At 47.9% G+C, this 22298-nt stretch overlaps 1 protein-coding gene across 1 annotated transcript; it reads left to right on the plus strand.

Moving 5' to 3' along the window:
- Positions 1 to 4267: 4267 nt before the first annotated feature.
- Positions 4268 to 14504, plus strand: tbx22 (T-box transcription factor 22). The gene is made up of 8 exons (XM_006632969.3): positions 4268 to 4796; positions 5344 to 5494; positions 8284 to 8385; positions 9703 to 9877; positions 10380 to 10544; positions 11854 to 11918; positions 12899 to 12984; positions 13408 to 14504. The coding sequence occupies exons 1-8, from the start codon at positions 4613 to 4615 to the stop codon at positions 13920 to 13922; spliced, it is 1443 nt and encodes a 480-aa protein (XP_006633032.1). The 5' UTR covers positions 4268 to 4612; the 3' UTR covers positions 13923 to 14504.
- Positions 14505 to 22298: the final 7794 nt, after the last annotated feature.

The raw sequence follows: 22298 nt of genomic DNA on the forward strand, positions 1-22298 counted from the left end.
CCGATCAGAGATCCAGGGATCTATCTTCCTGTTTAAAAAATAATTGAGTAATAATGGAGGTGATATATCTCTTTCTAAGGCTTTTTTTATCTAAAGGAAACGAAAATGAAGGGTGGAATGCAGTTTCATTCGAAGTTTTTACTCCAGCCGAGCGCAGTGAGCTACGCCTGTCATTTCCTCAGCCCTGTGTAACGCGACCCGCCGGTTAGTGCTGTCTTTCAATCGGCTGTTTGTTTTTCCTGTTGCAATTGATTGCAGGGACTGTACATCCAGAACAACTGCACCGTAACCGCAATCGGACGCGGGAGTCAAAAGACGGGCGAGTCCTGTTCAGGTTTCCGAGAAAGACTGTCTGGGGGAACTCCTTCTGAGACAAGCGGAGGAAGACGCAGGGCGGAACACGACCAACGATGTGTAGACTTTGTAGAATTAGATGTTGTCTCTAACGAAACGTGAAAAAAGTCGAATTCAATGAATATTATGTAATTCTGTCATTAAATTAGAACGGTAAAATTCAGATCAATCTCCACCCTGCTCTCGGTATTAAATTAATCCACTGCCAGAAGCTATGAAGTTGAATAAATCGAAAATAAGCAGTACGCAGATATTACAGAAATAATTTGAGCATTGTTTATTGCACAAGATTATAGACGATTCGAAGTTATTAAATAATCATTTCAAAAAGGGAGCGCGTGGCGGCTCCAACAGCGTGAAACCCGTGTTTAACGCGCGTGTTTTAAAACGACGGTGTACGATAAAATAAACGCACAGAGAATTAGTCACGCACTGGACTCACAGTTTCAAAACAAAAGCCAGCTTTCATTGCATCACAAAGTACATCCAGACCAGTGTACATCGACATAGATAGTTGCGGGAGAATTGGCCAGCGAGGAGGAAATGATCGGAATTGTTAGCAATTACAGCTGATCAACAGACATTTCCGTAATTGTAACCGAAATCCGTCCGCTGCTCGGTTGGGGTTTAGTGTTACAGGGGAAAGCGGTGTGCGACCCGCATTCTAACAGGAAACACGTTTCCCGGCGTGGATGAATCAAACAAACGGCGATTTGTGTTTCATTTTTCAAGAAAGAAAAAAAAACAAGTTATAGGTATTTCCTGACATGGTATGGCGGGGCTAATGCAATTACCCTCGCGGACCTAAACACGATCACGTTGACGATTTAGTATAATTTAATGATAAAAATGCAACTTAAATAAACTTGCGGATTTCAACCAAGAGTTCGCGATAATGAAATAAAAAAAGAAGACCATGTGCGTCAGTATGGTAGTAGTAGGAACAACTGATTTCAGGTCAGAACTAAAAACATAATCATAATAATAATATCACGATTTGAATTCAGTCTAGGAGCCAACCAAAGAAGATTTCTCGTTTTGTCACAAATGTGTTATGAATTCTGTCATTAGATCATTCGTCGTATTTTTTAAAATGCAATTAGAATAACAAGTATTTGTCCTACAGTTTATATTTGCGTTTAGAATCCGGGCGGAGTCCTCAGGGTCCAGTTGCATCCGTCTACGATTTTAGATTGTGCTCGATTTCACAGACGACAGAATTTCACTCGCGGTTAGAACGGAAACAACAATATCATAAAAGCTTTTGTGTGATTGTTGCCAGATATTTAATTTAAAAAAAAAATAAATGAACAGCCAAAACCAATTTAGATGGAAAGGGGAGGGAGGACATGATTTCAGGTCTCAAAAAAATACATTTTCCTTCTCTGTGACTTCTCAATACGGCGGTCTAAAACGTTTCCACCAATGACTAAACCCACCGCCCCGTGTAAATACAGCTGTACTTTGTTTTGCCCTCGACATAATTATTTTTTTGTGATTTTTAAAAACAATTTTAATAGGCCTTGCTAAACTTTATTTGGGTAAAACGGATCTATTTCATGTTAGACAGTAATTTAATAATCCAGACCTGTCATTACGGCCAGTCATACAATGCCCCGGACTTCACATGATGGTACCTCATGAAAACCAGACCAGGACTCTCCTCGCAGCCCTGCGGAGGCAGGGGGAGAGCAGAGAGCGGCAGGAACGACTCCGTCTGGTGACTTGAAACATCGAATGTGTGTTGAGGGAAGCTCGCAGGCTCGCGTAGGAAATGTTAGCTTCGTTCGAGGTGGAATAGATTTCAAGACAGCAGCTGAAATGCGGCCTCCCAGCTGGTCTCACTTAGCCGGAGAGGAAAAAAAAAGTGTCCCCTGATCCCTTACCTTTTCATACACACAATGCATTTAGCCTGTTCCAAGGCAAATTCTAAAAGAAGCGGAAAACATTCCCAGTTTAGTTTTTGGTCCGTTATGTAAACGATTATTATTATTATTATTATTATTATTATTATTATTATTATTATTATTATTATTATTAGTATTGGTATTATTGTTGTTGTTATCATCATCATCATCATTATTGTTGTTAATAATATTATTATTATAGTTTGGTACTAATTCTTCATGATGTGGAGGTCTGGTGTAAATAAATTTACGTACAATTTTAAACACCCTATCTCCAGCCCGTACTTTCTCCATCCTGAGGATTAATTGTTCTACACTGCCCTAGAGGAAACACTGAAACGAGAGTGACGATAAATAGGGCGTTACGTTATTATTCATACAACTGCAGGAGTTTACTGTTTCAGAGTTAAGTAGGAAATGGACAGAGATTTAGTACGACCCAAGCGGAGCTTGTAGAATTCAGCGATGCAGATTCAATGTGGGAACGGCAGCGGCACGTTATAATTCGGATTGCAGCAGGTTCAGCGGGTCTTTCAGCAGGTCCCAACGTGGACGTGTTAGTCGGGTCGGGGCAGGGTGACGTCATTCAACGTCAATGGCGGCCTGAAAATTCTTTGTGACGTTTTCATACGCGCTAAAGCCCAGATTAGCGCGCGGATGTCTCGAGCCATTCAGTTGCGTAAACGTCGATATACAAACGGCTCTTGGGATCTCTCCGTGACCGCCGCTAACAACAGCGGAAAGCGGTAGCCTACCTGAGATACACAATTATCTTCTGGCAAGTGCTAACTCAATTCCTTGCGTCCTGCGGTTGACCGAATTATCACATACTATTGGAGACCTTGTGCAAAAGTTCGGACGCTGCAAAGACTAACAAGTAAACCCATATAGTAGAGTAATCTGTTTTTGTCTTTATTCTTCTAATAAACACTGCAATGTAGAAAACAGGCCTTACCGCAACTATGGTGTGTGTGCGCACTGATACAGTTTAGAAACACGACATTGCATTTTTAAAAACAAATGGTTAAAAAAACAATCGCGAATGAGAAGAATCGCAATTAAAAAATGGTAATTAAAAAGTTTCCAGTCTTTCCTGCCCCCAAATGAACAGAAAATAAAAGACTTACATGAGGGATCACTGACATACTGTAGCAGACAAGACCATCTTTATTTATTTTCTTGTTTGTGCAGTTCTTGGTTTTTGAAGCCTCTTCCAGAAATAATTATTGAAAAGCTGCGAGCACTGGGGACACTTGCATCTGGATTCAATGACAGTCCCTTTCTGTGACATTTCGTCAGCATACGGAAAAAAAAAATTCCCTCATTACTGCAAACGAGTCACTTTTTGAGAGCCGGGAGCGCACAGCAGTGTATCGGAGTGGACTGCCGACGCACGTGACGGCAAGAAATTATTGCTTTCTCACTTTCCAGGGATCGAGCGAAGTGCCAAAGGCCATATATTAAGACAACTGCCAATTAAAACGACACAGGCCTGTACTTACATCCCGTTTTCGGCCGACTCGCTCCCTAATGATCTATATATATATATGCGGAGTAGCTCTGTACACGTAAGCCTGCATTGAAAATTCATTCCACTGTGTAGCTTAGGAGCGGCTCGGTATTTTAAAACATACACTACACGGGACCCCTATTCCTTCCTTTCTGTGAAAAACAGGACTTTCAGAAAGCTACTGTGCAGCTGCTTGGTAAATCTGGAGTGAGGTTCTGAGAAGCAAAACCGATTAACCGAGACTACAAAGCTGAGACGAACGCAGTCTTTGTCCCGTCGAGGAATCGACACCGGAATCGAATTTTATTTTATTTAAAAAAAAAAAAACAGCAGCAGGATGAGGCAGCTACAAACTCCTAACGGGCTGGTTACTCTCCTTTCTCTTTCGCGATGCCTGATGTCATTCAAGCGACTTTTCTTCCAGTTTCCAAAATAAACTCGGGAGGTTCCTCTGAGAGTTTTTTTTTTTTGCTGTTCAGGGGAGTCCTCCTGAAGACGCTGCTAACCCATCTTACACTCTCCAATTGGCGCCCTGCTGATCTGCATCGAGGGCAGGTCTCTCCCCTCGAAAGGAAAAAAAAAAAGTGGAGAGTCGAAATCCTACCACTAACCAGCCCCTTAAGAGACATTAGGAAAATGAATCGGGGATTTAAATGTCTGTGCACACAGCCTGAAGCGGAGGGGTGTCCCGCCAACGACTCCATTGAAACGGTCTGAATTTTCTCCCCAATTTTCGGGGAGCGCATCTGTGGTGGTGGTGGGGGGGAACCGGGCTGCTGTGCGTGCGGTGAGCGAGCTGTCCTGACGTCAAGCCGAGGGACCTCCGAATCCGGGTTCGAGAATGCAGGGTCTGAGCTCGCGAGCCCACGCTTTCTCCGTGGAAGCGCTCGTCGGCAAGACGCCTTGCAAGAGGATAAAAGCCGAGGACTGCAAAGGGGAGAGGGTAGCCGGCAGCCGCGCTGACCCCGGGGAGCAGGAGACCACCACCGCGGCCTGCACCGTCATCGGCGAGGCGGACGAGCTCGGTTAGTGAGCCGGGACCGGCGCTTGCTCGCTACTGTCCACCGTGCGACCTGTCCTCACAATATAGCGTCTTTGCCCTCGGCGTTTTCCGTCGTTCGAGGCGCGCGTGCTGCCCTGGTGTGTTGGGGGCGATTTCAGACGCCCCGAAAGTTGAACTTAGCACTCGAGAGGAGCTGGATGTATTTTTATCTCATGACTGCCGAACAGCCTGCGCGTAGATGATCACCGACCCTCCGCACGCGACTTAAAACATTAGAGCTGCTCGCCACGGAGAATAATTCACTTTGAAAACACAGGCTGGTTAGATTGAGTTAGAGTTCACTGGAGAGAGTGAACTTGTGTTCGTATCATTTTAATGACCAGACTCACAGTGACATATGTTCCATTAGGACACGCACTGCAAGAGAATGAGTGAATTCCTTAATCCCGCCAGTCTTTCATTTAATCATACGAAATTAATCACGAAAGCCGTTTGCGATGAAAAGCAGTCTCGAAGCTCATTTTGCGGCGGTCTTCTGTGTCTTTATTTTGTCTTCATGTGTTGAACAGGGAAAAGGAGAAGAGTGAGCTCGCTCCTCAGGAAGACGGCCGAGGCCGAGAAGTGCGGCGCCGGCGGCGCGCGAGTGGAGCTGCAGGGCTCCGACCTGTGGAACCGCTTCCACGAGATCGGCACGGAGATGATCATCACCAAGGCAGGCAGGTACTGTACGGCTCGGACCCGAACTCCCCGCGTCGCCGTTATCATGACCACGATCGCCATCGCGGCGAAAACAGGGACAACGTGGATTTTATGGAATGGAAAGCAGCTAAAACCAGCTTTGTCAGGAAAAAAAAAAGTTTTCCGTACTAATTTTAACTCCTAAAGGAGTGCGTCGCCTGCTCTTTTCAAACGCTTTGGCGATTCCACCGGTAGTGATAAGTGACCTTCGGTTTGCTAGATGGGGTGAGCGTTTTAGCCTGTGAGTCTGCTTTTTCTATTACTTCGGCATCAGCGTTACAAATACGGGAAAGCCAGTGCACCCTGTCTGCGTTTTGGGAGGTTATCAGGTACTTAAACAGCAGAGCAGTCGACTTATTTTAAAATTAATACAGGTCTCGGACAGTTTGTGCATTGAACCGCTCAGGAGGTCAGCCTTCACGGGATCATGGATGATTTGAAAAAAGTGGGTCTTTTATTTAGACATTGATCCCTGCGATACATTTTTGCAGGTATTAAGAAATAATACGATACTCGGACACCCCGCTTTAAAAAAAAATCGTTAACGCCGCAAAACATCGTATCAAAGGTTGTCTCCTTTAATTCCACAGATCCTTTTCTTATTACATTTGGAATTGTTAGAAAATTAAACGCGTATTGTCTGCCGCACAGGAGAGAGAATGTAGTTCTGTACTGAGGTGGTGTTGAACCGGGAGATGTTTCTCTCATGCAGTTCAGGACCGATGGCCGACGGATCAAACACCAGATAGGTTCCTTCTGGTTCGCCACTTTTATGTAGATCTCTGACCTCCTTTTATTTTCGGGAAGATTGCTAATGATAAAGATTGAACATTATAAACAAATATTAATAATAATAATAATTATTATTTCCCATTACCTTAACCAGATAAATGACCACTTGTTCACAGATTTAAGGCCTAGATTGCACTTAAATTTTAAATTTTACTTCTTTTAAAATGGGCATTTTTATGTTTTGACATTTATAAACAAAGAAGGATATATTATAATAATAAAGTATGAATTAATATTCACAGCTTTACTACTCTGCCAACGAGAAGGCATATTTTGAAGAGTTTTCTGAAAAGCAAGAACATCACATTAGATCCACCTTGGCTTAAATATCAAGACGCTTTTAAGTTTCTTCTAAATGGAATGATAATTACAATAAAAAATAAATCTGGTCATAAATACAACATTAAACGGTCAAACAAATTCTGTTCAATAAATTAGCTAAACATTTTCTAAACATTTATGGCAGGACGAGTTCAAATAATTATTTGAGCAATGAAACATTCATCCACAGTGATGTTGTATGTGACTGTTTACAGTTAATAAGGCTATATAAAATGAAATTATTTGCTGCAATAACTAATATGACTGTTGCTTGCAAGAAATGTAGTACTATTCCTCAAACTGCATTCCAGCTGCTTGCAAATGGATTTGTTGCCTATTTTTCCAGCACATTTACCCACAACGTGATTAAACTGCACTCTCCATCTTCCATGAACCTCTTTAGACCTCCCCCCCCCAAAAAAAAAACCCTCCACGCTTGCGTTGAGATCTGGAGAATGGGGAAGGCTTCCAGAGGTGCTGTAGGTCTGGAACAGAATTGTTCTTGCATTTAAACTTACTGGCCGACTTCTTTAGGGCCTTCCTGCAGAACGCTCACAGAGCCTCCTCACACACCTCGCCCTGAGTTCATACCAACACTCACGCCTCTGGGCGCAAAGGGGTGCCTCTTCCAGGAGCTCCTAACAAACGAGGGGAGACCAGAGGCCAGTCCAGCCTGTTGGGGTGCTGTTGGCTACCGGATCCGAGGCTCGGCTTGGACACTGTGCCTGGGCAGCTGGCTCCAGACCCCCTTGTACCCCGCAGGTGCTCCTCCGAGAGCTCCTCGGGGGTCGGCCTCCCCCAGTCCGTCACCCTGCCATCTCAGCCACAGGATCCGGACTCATCCGAAACTTCTGGTGGGGCTTCGGATGGGGAAAACGGGCCGCCCTTTCCCGTCCTTTTCTTTTTTTGTGCCGACTGCACTGATGATGAATCCGGATCCGGTCAGACAATTCCTTCATTCCCTTCCTCGTTTAAAAAAACGATTCCTGCGGACACCCCTTCCCTCTCGTGGCCCAGCTCCGGCAGAACAGGTGCCGTTCTCCTCCGCCCTTCGGCTCAGCGGGGGTCGGATTACTTTTCCCGACCTCGCAGGGGCCTTAAGTTCCTGCGGCCGGATTCTCGGGATGAGGGAGCGTCGCTCCCGGTCGCGGACGTCTGCTTTACTCAGGCGGGATGAGGCCACTGTGGGGTTGAAAGAAACAGGGGTTCATGCTCATCTGTGTCCCCCTTTTCAGCTGCGTGAGATCAAACAGGGTTCTGTGGTCCAGAACGTACCCCTGCCTGCATGGGTGTCTCACTGCCGGTGACATAAAAAAGCTCTGGGAAAATAATACTGGATGGTGCGTGCGTGGAGCTGAGGGGGGGACTGTTTTAAATGATGCAGAAACAGTGCCAGAAAAGTCAGTATTTGTTTTCTTCTGTAAAGGTTAATGCGATATAATAGTTTAAAATGAAGCAGCCATGTCATCCAAGAAAATTATACACCCTATACTGTATGGATATGACTTACTCCTGCTCTCATCAGACTTGGGGACAGGTTTGGGATCAGCCCAGATGGTGAATTTTAAGCGTTGAGCCCTTTAGCCTCATGGTAGAGGCACCCAGCCTGGTGAAGCTGGGGAGAGCTCATCCGACTGCCCCTGTTCTCCGGCCTGCAGGAGAATGTTCCCCTCGGTGAGAGTGAAAGTGAGGAATCTGGACCCGTTCCGGCAGTATTACATCGCCATGGACATCACGCCCGTGGATGCCAAGAGATACAGGTAACGCCTTCCGACCGGTCGGCCGTAAGTAACGTCTCGGACGATGTACCCACGGGAAAAAAAAACACTCGGGCCAGTAGAATTCGGAGATGGTTGGCGCGAGAACGAATGATGATTTGCAAATGAGGAGCTGGAGACGCGTTTACAGAGCAGATCGTCAAATCAGAAGTCGTCTGTTTTTTTTTCCCCTGAAAATGCAGAAAATCACTAGGGATTTTACTCATGGCAAAATTCCACGACACTATTATTGTCGTTATTTCGAATCGGATAGTCAAATCATCTTTGAGCAGTTCGTGTTAAAATAAATCGTTATAAAATAATGCTGCTCGGCTTTGTGCGTAAACCCCATGGATAAATTATGTATAGGCACGACTCTTTCAGTGACCCATAACTTCATTGGTTCTCAGTAAAGAAAATATTCGCAGTTGTGTTTTTCGGTACTGTACATATTAACAGGCGAAACTTCAGAACATTTACAATGCTACTCTGACAGCAGAGGTGCAAAGAGCTGATAATATCGTGAATCGCTCCGTATAGATAGATACTCGGGTATCTATTCTGCCAATAGAGGCTGGACACGAGCACGTTCTGTCTTTGGCCGGGTCCGAGCGAGCTCGCGAGCGGCGGCTGGAATGCACGCACGCCGCTAACAGGGCATCGGGTCGTGTGGTAGAAGTTAGAAAAAGGTTATTTACATAGAAATCGCGCACGTCTCGTCCTCGTTCTCCAGCTCCGCGGCGGCACACGGACTCCACGCCCTTTGTTTTAAAGGGGATTTGTAACGACTGTGTAACTTTAAATCGTGGCGTCATGTGCGAGCCGTTCCTGTACCGCTGGACCCCGAATACTGTGTAATACACAGAAATGAAAATATGACGTGAGTGTTATTTACAGAAACAGAAAAAATAAGCAGGTCTTGGGGAGAAATGTACTGGAGTGTTCCTCGAAGGCTGTGAGACAAGAGCGCAGAGAGTTACAATGAACACACCTGCGGCCTTCCACATTTATCACAGCAGACGAATGTGAATGTCTTTTGTTTCGGTCTTATTTTTTTGTTTGTTTGTTGTTGTTGTTGTTGTTGTTGTTGTTGTTGTTGTTGTTGTTGTTGTTGTTGTTGTCATCTGCTCTTTCCCGTAACGCCCGGCTTAACGTTTAAAGCCTCTAGAAATTCTGGAAACGACGAGACAATGCTGAAAAAGCGTAATGTAAAAAACAAAAAAACAAAGCGTAAAAACCGCTTCAGAGGTCCGCCAGCCCTCTGTGTTACAGTACAGTATGAAACCGCCTCCCAGCCTGGTGACCTGTCCCTGCCCGCAGGTACGTCTATCACAGCTCGCAGTGGATGGTGGCGGGGAACACGGACCACTCGTGCATCACGCCGCGCCTGTATGTGCATCCGGACTCGCCGTGCTCCGGGGAGACCTGGATGCGGCAGATCATCAGCTTCGACAGGGTCAAGCTGACCAACAACGAGATGGACGACAAGGGCCACGTGGGTTTCGCCACGACTCCCCTCTTTACTCTCTTCTCTTCCGCTACGTTTCCTTTCTCCGCCGTCAGAGGAAAAGTCGAGAACAGGCGCCGTTTATCGCTTTGATTTCAGGTGGCCAGCATTGCTATTTATACTACGGCCTGGAGGCCGCGATTTAAATATTTGTTGTGCCTGGAGTGATTTTTTTTAACCGAAGAACAAAATGAAAACGGGCGTTTTCCGATCGTGTAGATCGATAGGAGAAATATTTTAGTTACCGGGTGAAAACAAAAAAAAACATTAAAAATGTAAAGCACTGTGAATAAGACATGTGCAAATTGGTATAACGCATTTAATGGTAATAATTAGTTATAACAGTTGATTACAACTACATTGGTTAAAATAGGTTAATGTTCCAAGTTATAATTAAAGTCTGTTTTATTTAAAAGTCTTAATTAAAGGACACTGCGGGACTATGTTACCTGACGTTTTCACCGATTCCGGATTTCATGTGTCGCTCCAGATCATACTGCAGTCGATGCACAAGTACAGACCCCGCGTGCACGTGATTGAGCACGACCCCCGGTTCGACCTGTCGCAGATCCAGTCCCTGCCGGCCCAGGGCGTGCGCACCTTCTCCTTCCCCGAGACCGAGTTCACCACCGTCACCGCCTACCAGAACCAGCAGGTACCGTGCGGGCCCGGGCCCGGGCTTCCGGCGCGCTCCAGTGTTCAATCGCGTCGAGCTGTCGTTCGTCATTATTTACGCTTTCTTTATGCCGCCCGTGTTAATTCACTTAACACATACTAACGAATCAAAACAACAGAAATGTGATTGTGACCACACCTGCCCAGTACTTCTGTATTGTAAAACCCTCTGGCTGGGAAAAAAGAAAGTTTCGTGTCGGGCAACGATAACAGTAACGAATCATGGATAGACCTCATAATTTAATTGATAATACTCTGTACGCACGGTCTTTTTTATTAGAAAAAAAAACCCGTTCATCCTTCAGTTCAGAAGGAACACGATTAGAAATCGGGGTGTCGTCCAGAACGGTTCCTGCGATCCTAGAGGATAATGAGCATTTTGCGTTATGGTCGTGTGCGGCATTTATGACTAATGTTTCAGTCAGGTCTGCACTGTGATTGTGAGTACAGCTGGACAGCGCGGCTCAGCGCGGGGAAGTGATCGATCCGAATTGATTGGCTGGGCGATTCCGATCACCTTCCCGTGCAGTTCTCGTATCGATTAACTGCTCCTGTCCCCTGCGATTGTTTGTTCGTGATTGTGATTGGTCCTGTCACCGGTCGACTGTGTCACATAAACGAATTGTTCATTTTATCAGGGCTTCCGCCCCGTCCGCTTTCAACGGAAATTCCGTTTGATTCGCTTTTGTGTTCCGTCTATACCGCTGGAGCAGCGGAACAACCGCAATTTCATGAGGACTCCGGCTTAACCCAGGGCTGGCTCATCAACCTGTGCGCCCAGTTCACGGTCACAGCGGCAGACCCGAGCAGGGAGAGAAGAGAGGGGGGGAGCTCGGATTTGGCAAACAGCGTCTCCCCGGGCGAAATCTCAAGCTTTGACCCGCCAGCTGGGTGCAGGGGAGGCTGGTTTGATTAGATATGATGGTTCCAGTAAGGATTTTAGCCACTGCCTTTAAACTGGGCCAAGAGCGGGGCGCCCCGCAGAGGCCTGGAGATAAAACACACTGCGTGGAATAAGGAGGAAATCCAGCATCAGTCGAGATCAATTACTTCTTACGGAAGGAAGCCTGTTGACGGTCGGAGGAGCACGTTTCAAAGCCTTGCCCCTCTGACAAGGCAGCGGTCTGTAGCGCAATAATATCCCTGCTTATAGGCCTCTTTAAAATGCTTCCTTTTCTAGTCGTTCATGAATTCTGCTCCCGACGACGCCAGCGGGCTTCGAGATGAATCATGCCCACGAAGTCTCAATAATATCCGACCCCGTTTCTTTTCTGTGCTTCCGCCACCAGATCACAAAGCTGAAGATTGACAGAAACCCCTTTGCTAAAGGATTTAGAGACCCTGGAAGGAACAGGTACTGTTTTTGCCCTCGAGTCTGGAAATGCTGTAGAACAGGCCAGGGTGGTTGTGTGTGGGTTGCAATGTTGGAAAGTGGGAGTCAGGGCAAAGTCCAGCAATAGAAAAGCTCCCTTTTATTTTACATTACATGTCAATCTTTAGAAGGCGAGAGACTGCAATACAGAGGCAGTTCATTGTTTTTCTTACAGCTTGTTCACGTTCCCCTCTGGGAATCCTGTCCTGGGTTAAGGTTCGTGCCCGAGAGCTACCAGAGCAACAGGCAGGAAGGCAGTTCCTAATCCCGTCTCCTGAGGGACACCTGTCCCTTCTGCTTTTCACCCCCAAGTCCGTCACCACGGCCGATTCATTTCAGCTCTCTTCTCGGCCCGTGGCACATTTGAAAATTTGTTTTCGGCTCAAAAAGAGTTTTGAAGGGGCTTTGTAGCTGTCCTGTAAGTCTAATCGAGGGCAGATCATGCAGTGATCAGTGTGGCGAAGGTGCTGGAACCCAAACTGGGGTGTTTTTGAATCCCAAGAGCAGAAAACCACATAAGCCAAGAGTCTAAACAAGAAAGATCAATTTAAGGCACTGGTGATTAGATAAGGCACTGGTGATTAGGAGCTCAGCTGGAAGCCAGCAGTGACAGTGTTCCTCCAGAACCAAGGATGGAACGTAAATCACTGGTAAACCATCTATCCAGTTGCTTCTGCAACAGGCAGCTGTTGTAACAAGCAGATCATTTGTTGAGCATTGTCTACTCCAAACCCGTGCACTCTACCAGAACAGATTTATTTTGAACAACTTAGCTGTGATATTGTGGGAAATGCTTCTCTTCACATAAGCCTTTGAAAGTCTTTTAAATGCCTCATGGAACAAATACTGACATTTTCACATTTAATGCCACTCACTGCTGCTGCAGGCACCCGCTACCATGATCAGCTTGAGGCCAAGCCCGTCTTTGCCCTACAAACACCGCTCCTCCTCTGTGTCCGCAGGGGCGTCCTGGACGGGATCTTGGAGTCTTATCCCTGGAGGGGTCCACTCAGCCTGGATTTCAAGCCGTTTGCCTTGGACCCCCAAAGTGAGAACGACATTAATTCATTCAAAGAGGGCGGTTTTGCTTTTGTCCTCGTTTACCAGCTTTCCTAGACAGAGGAAAGGGGTCTTCGTACCGGGGGTCCTTCCCTGTTATAGTGAGACCGTGCAGTGGCGTGCTCCACGTTCAGGTGGACAAAGCTTCAAGTATCTGCAGTGCTGATTGATGGACTGATTGAAATTACTAGGGGGGGCTTTTTTGTTAAAATTACACCTTTCCTTCAGAGGAGGACAGGTAAGTTGTTAATCAGTTGCTTAATTGATTGTAAATTTACAGTAGGATGGATTAAAGTTCTTCCCCCCCGCCAGAATACCAGTGTTAGTTATCGCTCTCTCAGGGTGGTGTAGCAAGCTGTCTGTATGAAGACGGGTTCATGAGCGTGGACCACATTCTCTGTCTATTCTGCAGACGGGAGCTGCCGGCCCCCCTCGAGCTGCGGAGCCCTGTCTTCTCCCTCCTGCTCGCCTCAATCCTTCCCCTTGGGCCTGCCCTGCTCGGACACATGCCTGCACAGCATGGCCCTCCCTCTGTGCTACAAGATGGCCCCCCCCGCCGGAGTGGCGAGCCCCCGCCCCTACAGCGTCCCGGGAGCCGACAGGCTGCAGGAGCCCCCGGGGGTGAGGTCCCTCTCCGACTTCTCTCTGCTGCCATCCCTGCGGGGCCAGAAAGAGCCGGACTGCAGGGGCCAGTGCTTCCAGGTGTCCCCCCCCGGAGTCTCGGCCCTCCGCCTGCAGGGCCTGCCCCCGCCCGCCCTGCGCCACGCCCCCCCGCCCTGCTCCCTCTACAGCTACAGCCTGCCCGTGCCCCCTCACTTGGCCAGCGTGACCAGGCACCTCAAGCTGGCCAGCGGCGTGTCCCTGACGCCTCCCGACGGCCTGCTCTCTCAGACACCCTGGCACCCCGCCATCAACCACTGCCTCTGATCGCCCCGCCGGGCCGCGGGTTCGGGTTCGGTGCGGCCAAGGCGCCCAGCACGTCAGGACGCGGGTGGAAGAGGGACTCTCTGGGACGTGACGCAACAAGACAAGCAGACCGAGTTCACAAACTCACCTCGTGTGCCAGGGGAGAGGGCTGGACCAGCATGACAGAGCTCATTTTCGCAAAAGCGAAACGAAGGCTTTAAGACCTTAACAGGTGCATATTTACAATGACTGTAAACAACTTAAGGCTGCTTGAGGTAAGCTAATCCTAGTGACAATCAGGTTGCTTATAAATAGTAATGAATGAAGAAATTACGCTCTTACTTAAGTGCCCTTTAGAGATTAAAAATAACCACTAGAGGTTTCCTGTTAGTATTTCGTATTAACCTGTAGGCATTTTTACATTTTCTATGACCTAGAAAGCATAGTCCACACCTGCCAAAAAAAAGATGTATCATAATTCGAGTTATGCCACATGTAAATAAGACTATGCATTCTTGTTCTCTGCACTTTGTACATTTTAAATACACTGTACATAAATTACAGCAAAATGTTAAATAAATGAGGTTTTTTTCGTTATTTTTCTGCAAATGCATCCTTCTAGAAAGCCGGGCACGACCTTGTCCTCGTGGGTCAGGGACGACGGAGCAGGGGGCTCACGAGCTCTGCGGTCACGCTCTCACCCTGTGGCAGGGAGGTTAGACTGAGTAACGGGATGGATCCGACACCGCGGCCAAGAGGCCGGCCGGAGTCCGGTTTCTCGATCTGGTTCCACCGTGCAGGAGGGGGGGATGGAGCGAGTGTGTCGGCAGAGCCCAAACAGCCCCAGACCGTACCTGTGAAGGGCAGATATCTAAGGAGACGTGTTGGCACCTCCCATTCCTGACTATGATGTCAAAAACCATGAATAATAATAATAATAATAATTGCTAACACTTATATAGCACTTTTCTGGACACTCCACTCAAAGCGCTTTACAGGTAATGGGGATCCCCTCCACCACCTGTGTAGCCCCCACCTGGATGATGTGACAGCAGCCAGAGTGCACCAGTACTCTCCCCACACACCAGCTCTCCGCGGGGAGGAGATCAGAGGGATGAAGCCTCAGTAGACCTCTACTGCATGTAGCGAGGCGAGCAGTAAACGCAGGGAAGGCTTCCCCTCCGTCCCCCTTCAGTAACCCATTCCTGAGGTCGGAATGGGACTGTGGAATGCCCCGGGAATGAGATGAAGGTTCCAGGGATATTTTAATGGAACCACATCGATCCTAACCTTTCCTACAGGCAGTGTGCCTGGAACCGCAGCCCCTCCCAGAGGAGAAGGCATGGGCTCGTTTACTACCCTCCCCCCCCCCCAAAGAGCCCCTCTTCTCAAGAGCGTGGCCCCCCAGACCACACTCTCAGCGCCTCGGAAACCGTCCAGGGCCCAGAGAACGACTTCCAGCCGGTACAGCAGCAGCAGCAGGTCCAGGGGGTCTTGAGGTCACACCACCTGCTTGTTTCAGCAGGTCTTTCTTCTGGAGCGGTCAGGAGCGGCCAGCCACGAGCAGGCCGGGTCGGGCCAGTCAGAAACGAATTGTGGGGTCACACCCTGTCCTCGGGTGAGGGGGCAACGCTAAGCTCTCTGATGGGAAAAGACCCACGAAAAAAAGCGTGTAGTACACATCACGAGCCTCTCCAAATCCTCAGCTTTGAAACATACCTGCGTGTCCTGCACACGGCACACGCCGCGCTTTGAGTCTCTAGTGGCCAATTCACGTGCGAGTTGTGCATCAGGGAGCGTTTTCTTCCTCTCTCCAGAGAGACCAACACATTTGATATTTAAACAGTGGTGTTTACACCGTTCATGCGACAATCTAAACTCGCCTTCTCTTAAATAATTCCACAGTTTACCTCTTCCTGCAGATTGCCAGATAGGTTGAACTCAAGGGGCCTCTGCTCTTGGCAAGCTCTCCTTGCTGAAATGCTAGACGCGCAGGACCCGCAAGGAGACGCGCTCCTTCTCGCGGTACAGAAAAACCGCCTCTCACGACATGCATGGGTCGGGTCGGCGGATTTGTCAAGCGATCTTGATTTTCATATAGAAAAATCAACACGGATCGTATTTCGTGTAATAGAGCTGGTGTGCAAGTTCCACAGCAAGGAGGTGCAATCGCAGCCAGGCTCCAGGAGGAAAGAAGTGGGATTAAAAACGCGTGCCGCTTGCGCCGCCTATACAGCACCACTGGAAGAAAAAACAAATCGCAGTTCTAAACCTGTTCTAAAGGGCTGGGGCTTTGATACGGAAGGCAATTAGTGCATTATTATCTCGAGGTAATGCAATAACTTTTTTTTTCTCCGTGACGCTAAAACCATTCCTTACGGAATTCGACTCACCAGCGCTCAATATTCTTCACCGACTAGAAGCCGCTACCAATACAGGGAACCTGCATCCCGACTGCTTACCGTCTGATGGGCGAGTTGGAGGACTCGTATCTACTTTCCCTTTGCAGTTTAGGGCCCGGCTGAAACAGTTTCGGGAAACTGCCCGCGGTGATTTAGATGTAGGAAGAAAAAAAAAAGTCATTTTAAAACTCACTGTAATCTGCGCAGGAAGTAAGTCTTGATTTCTATTAATCGGGTTTGAAAGCTGACGGCACAAGTATTACCCATCGCTGCAATAACCCTACAGTATGCTGGTTGTCTTGCTGGTGCACAAATACTCCGAGTAGAAGAGGAATATCACAAATTAATTCTAGCGGACCCGTCTTCTTCACTTACCCCAACACCGTATTTACGAATATGACACTCTTGATATGTGTTTTTTGTTTTTGTTTAATAATCCCTATCGCTCTGAACGGCTCTTGACAACAAACGCGCAACATTCGTACCGGGTTTGCGCTGAAGCTACACTCGCCTCCGTTATGAACAGAAGAGACACGAGTCGAGTATTAACCAATACATGAAGCACTGAAGACGAGTCCCGGGAACACCGGGAACGTAAATACTGTGTTGTAACGCCAGTAAAGACTAATCGATGCTCCCACTGCTGTCCAAACACGTGTTTTTCGTGCCTGAAGTGAGTCAATGGCACTTCTGTGCTCGTCTCCTGCGGGCACAGGGGCTCGTTGAGCACAAGCAATTACAGAATTTGTTCAGTTTAGTTAGACCGGAGGGAGAGACCATATCAAAGGGACATTAATACCGGGGAGGGTTATTTATTAGGAGGGATCTACGCAGCTCATTGACTGAGAAGGGTGGGTCGGTGCTTGGCAGGGAGTCTCTCTACTTGCCCCCCCAAAACACAAAGAGGGCTTCAACAGCAGAGCAACGTGGAACAAATAGGTAAACGGATCTCTTGAAGTGCTGCCAGGTTTTTAAGACCGTGTTGAGGCTGAGCGTCCGCCAGCCTCTCACATCGTGTTCCAATAAAGACCTCGAACATCGAGATGACTGGCAGGATGTTTTCAAACGCGGAACGCAGGCTCCCCGATAAGAGCTCAGCTCCCTCTCCACAGCCAAACCGCAAGGAAGCGTGTATATATACATATTTCACAACCAGAATCATTAACGAATTCGTAACAGTTCTCTTTCTCCCCCGGGACACAATAAAGAACAAAGTAAATAACTAATCGGATGTGTCTGTCCGTTTCCTTCGGCGCTCATCTCCCGGGTGCGTGTCGGATTGTAGGCGAAACCCTCTTTTATAACGTTTCAGTCTCCCTCAGGCTTCTCTTCGGACTTTCCCTGGTGCCGTCGTCGTCTCCCTGCTCTTTAAGGAGTGGGGCTATTTTCGCCCCCCCCGACGCCTGAACTGCCAGTTTTCAGGAATGAGAATGACCTTAACCGCGGGGAAATGGCTCGTTTCCCGAAGGAGGGGGAAAACCGAAAACACAATTTGAGCTGCCAGGGACTCTCCGCGAGCCAGGAGGGTAACGTCTGTGCCGCCGCCGCAGCCCCCCCGTGGAGGGAGAGGCCCCCGGTAAAACGTATCGTTACATCTCAAACCGCTCGGGCGCATCATTATTTAAACGACCCACGCGGCGTCCACGGACTCCAATCAAGCGAGCCAATTGCGGAATGTCCGCCGCGTGAGTTTAACCGATGGTGACATGCCCCGGCACCATGCCCCCTATTTGTCAGAGGCCCATAAATTCAATCCCCAAGTAATTGGTTTTGCTCTGATAACCATGTGTCAACAATATGCACCTGTCTAATCAATTTGCTCTTTCCCACCCCCCTCTCTCCACGTGACTTCCCATCGCGCCAAACGAGATCCACCTGTCTTCTCCCTGCCTACAGATGACAGGCTGTTCACTCTCTGGGCTCGGAGAGCTGTGATTAGAGGTCTGGCTTTCATTACTCACTCCCCTTGAAATGCCGAAATAACAGGTCATTAATTTGCAAGGTTTAAAGTGGGCTTACTTATTTCAAGATGAGATTTTGACTAAGTCTGGGTTGTTGGTATTACTCTTCATCTAAGCACGTTTTACAGGTAGAATACTTTGGAACCGATGATAATATGAAACAAATATTGATGTAAAAAAACGGCTGCTAAACAACATCTTAATGCAAATAAACAGTGATGTTAGGAGAAAGCTCCCCTGTCACCATACCTGCCCTCCAAAACGAGCTTCCTTTGGGAAACTGCATTGACACACGCAAGCATGTCTCGGTGTTTTTGGAGGACGTGTTTCAGAATGATTTCTTGTTTCAGAGAGGCTGATCCTGAGACTGGGCGAGTTCTCGATTCAGAGAGGCCGATCGTGAGACTGGGAGGGTTCTAGATTCAGAGAGATTGAACCTGAGATTGAACCTGATCCAGACATCCATTGCGGTTGATGTCATCCAAGATTGCAGGGTAAAATATTTCGGAATGCAGCCTGGGGGTGGGGCAGAGCCAGTATATCAGCATGGAGGAAAGGAGAAACTAGCCATCAGACGTCTATAAGAAATGACTGGCTAGTGATAGCAAGATGGTTTGAGTTCTAGTTGCTACCAAAGGCTCTACAAACTATTGGACTCTGGCATCCCTGAGGAAACTCATAAGATAAGATCACTGTATTGGCCATATACAATTTCCTGTATTAGAAATTTGTCTTTTTGCAGACCCCAACTTGCTCTCCATGAGACACACAGACAGGGAGAGAAGCTGGGGGTCAGAGCACAGGGTCAAACATTTATACGTCACCCCTGGAGCAGTTGGGTTTAAGGGCCTTGCTCAGGGGCCCAATGGAGTAGGATTCCTCTGCTGACTGGGGGATACGAACCAGCAACCTACCAGCCACAGACGCAGATCCTTTACGTTATTATTAAGTGTGATGTGTGTTGGTTCATCTACATAGATTTTGTGATATGGGTTAAGCACAGATGCTGTGTTTGTGCCTTTCATCTCCATTCCATTTCTTAAAGTAACAGCGCAACTCCCCACACAGTGCAACTGCATCATAGTCTCACTTCATTACTTCCTATTGTACGTGAAGTAATTCCAGGCTACCAGTCACTGAGAACAAATAAAGAGAGCTTTGGTACTGGCAGGCCCATAGGAAAAATAATGCAATGTGATTTCACGTATTTGACAGGACAAAATTGCTTAGGTCACATTAAACACACTCAGACATCTGGGTTTTATAATGCGGAGCTGTTTTCATCTTCACTGCTTGATACGTACAACAAAATCAGAGCGAAACGTTTGGGCCAGAAACATTCCCACAGAAACGGCAACAAACAAAATTGCGCAGAACAGGAGAGAAGCGTTTATTTACTCACGATGCTCTGGGTTCACTGGAAGTGCTGAGATGGAGGATGTCGCAAAACAGCAGACACTCAAAACACAAGACGTGTCCTTAATTGAATCCTTTTGCTCGGAGAGGAATCTGAGACAGGGGTTTAGCACAGAGACAGAAATAAAAAAGTTGCACAAAAGGTTGTGGGCTGCCCTCCTTTTCACTTTCACCAGAGGCACCTCGCACATGGTACAAACATTACTCTCCACTTTACTGGCAAAACAAGAACGAGGAATCTTAACAAGAGCACCGAAACATCAGCGACCCGAGAGCAGTTTTAATGTTGAAACATACTTATGCAAACGGCTGCAGTGCAGTCATTTCCAACCTCCAGCTCTCTTCCACAAAGTTGTGGAATTAAAGGAACAAGAGAGCTCTGGCCTCCACAGTCCTGCCCAGCATGCTCCTCGGTGCACTAAACGGGGGACAAGAAGGGAGAAGGAAGGTCTGGGTTTCATGTCAGCGTGCTGGAAATAGACGCACGTCTCTAAACCAGGACTCGGGCATCTGGCCAGAGACACAGGACCATCAGCGGGCGCAGGCTCCTCTGGCCAGCTGTTGCCCTGGAAGAGGGCAAACACGATCCGTCCAAAGGGCTGTCAACACAGAGCAGCAGGCGAATCCTTTAACGGGTTCTATCAGCCCAAGCAGAGAGGAAGAAAGCAAATCCTGTAACGACACTGCTGTTCAATGTAACAGTCATGTGAGCGCAAGCAGAGTGCTGGGGAAACGACAGGTGGGCAGCAATGCGATACGGACACAGTCTAGTATGGTATTATCTCACAAAGGAATTTGTTTAGGGCGTGTGCAAGTACAAAGCCATGCACGTACCCCGAGAATGCGTGGTAAATGTGAAGGCACTGTGTCAATTCTTCACCGGAGCGGTGTGTTGGGTGGCAGAAGCTGTGCAGGTTTTTTTATTGTCTTTTTTTTTATTTTGTGTGTCTTGTTTTCCGTGTGCTCTGCAGGCTCACTGACCAAGTACAAGCTGGGACTGCTGTCTCAGTGACCAATGTATGGACCGGCGGAGGCCGGTCAGACTAGATTTACATGGGTTGTATTTTGTCTTCAAACCCAATAAAAAAGGTTATTTATCGGGTCAGCTTATAGGATGTGACTGAATGGTGTTGTAAAGCTAAAGTAAAACCAGCTGTGGGAGAAATTGAATTACGCCCAGCGGGGTAATGCGAAAAGCAGGACTGTTAAATAGCTCGATTGGAGCCCTCTCCCCACAGGGACACCCTGGGACTTGGCCTGTGAACATCAGGCATCCCTGTCCCCGGGCACAGCGGGCGTCCCCCACAGGCTGGGCTCATCCTCTCTTTGCACGAGTAACCGAAGATGAGGTGAGACTGACACCTGACATTCCTTGACAACCACTGCTGCTGTCCCAGCCTGTAATAAACACCGCTGCTGTGATAGTAATGTGCGATACCGCTGTGCCCTCAGGACAAATCCTTTGTGTAATCCGAAGGACTCGAGCCACAGAGCATTGAAACACTCGTGCAGCCCTCTGCCGAAAGGTTCAGACTGGACAACGTGCTTGGTGGACGCCTCATTTCTCTGTGACTGCGATGCCGTGCTGAACTTAGAGCACGGATTTCTATCACTAAATTAAACTCACAATTTAAAACAGAGTTTTAAACCACCAGGTTGCATTTTAAGAACTGCAAAGGTTTTTGTTTACGAAAAGCAAAATAGTCCGGAAATTGTTCCCGGTTCAAGAGCCAGGCACCTTATATGAATGCAGCAGGTCAAGTAAGCGTAGTTACTGTACAAGAGGGAGCTGAAGCAGAGCCGATGAGATAAGAATTCATTGGTGTCTCTCACTACAGGCGCAAAGAGAAACCCAGGAGTACTCCAACGCACTGCTCCAGGGAAGGAAGCCCAGGCTTTGATATGTGAGAGAAAATAGTCTAGGATGTCTTCTTATTGACTCCACGTGAGCCGTCTTACTGCAAATTTGCGAACAAATGACCGGCCTGAGAGGTTAAGTGGGGGCTTGACAGTCACGTGTCAGTGGTGGGGTGGGGGGGGGCAATGTCAGCCTACTGCCCTGCCTAGGGATTCCAGCTCTTGGGGGCAGGCAGCTCTGACAGCCCTGCAGCACGTCCTGTTAACATGTGCTGCCAAGCCCTGCAGCTCCAGGCACTGTGGCCACCTCCTCTAAGCGTGCCTTTATTTACGTGGGCTGGGGTCCCACCCCCCCACCCCAACCCGGCCGAGCCTGTGGTGTTCTGCCGGGGCTCGCCCCGAGACCGACGCCATCCCTCACTGGCCCTGGGGCGTGGCGAGCGGCCGGGACCCGAGTGCTGGTCCAGAGCGGCGTTGTTGCAGAAAAGGGCAAAAGGAAAAATAGAGAACTCAGACAAGTGGTGCACGCTTGTAGCCAAATGGTGAAGAGACTGCAAACTGCCAGGTGGACTGTGTGCATGCAAGCTGATCTCATTTCATTCCATTTCTGGACAATATAGCTTTTCTCACACCACCACTGGTCCTAGTCTGGTCTTAATGAGACAGGAGAGACTTGTCCCCATCGCAGGAGATCACTGCACAGATGGACACCTTACAGAGACGGAGTTCAATGATTCTCTTTTCTCTTGATCGAGGGTTTT

The sequence above is a fragment of the Lepisosteus oculatus genome, chromosome 8, assembly GCF_040954835.1.
Source record: "Lepisosteus oculatus isolate fLepOcu1 chromosome 8, fLepOcu1.hap2, whole genome shotgun sequence".
NCBI classification, from domain to species: Eukaryota; Metazoa; Chordata; class Actinopteri; order Semionotiformes; family Lepisosteidae; genus Lepisosteus; species Lepisosteus oculatus.

Bases quoted from the DNA above. Each gene is read 5' to 3' on its own strand.
- tbx22 (XM_006632969.3), top strand. From the start codon at position 4,613: ATGCAGGGTCTGAGCTCGCGAGCCCACGCTTTCTCCGTGGAAGCGCTC. The intron at 4,797-5,343 runs GTTAGTGAGCCG...TGTGTTGAACAG, and splicing joins CGGCGAGGCGGACGAGCTCG to GGAAAAGGAGAAGAGTGAGC. The intron at 8,386-9,702 runs GTAACGCCTTCC...CCCTGCCCGCAG, and splicing joins GTGGATGCCAAGAGATACAG to GTACGTCTATCACAGCTCGC.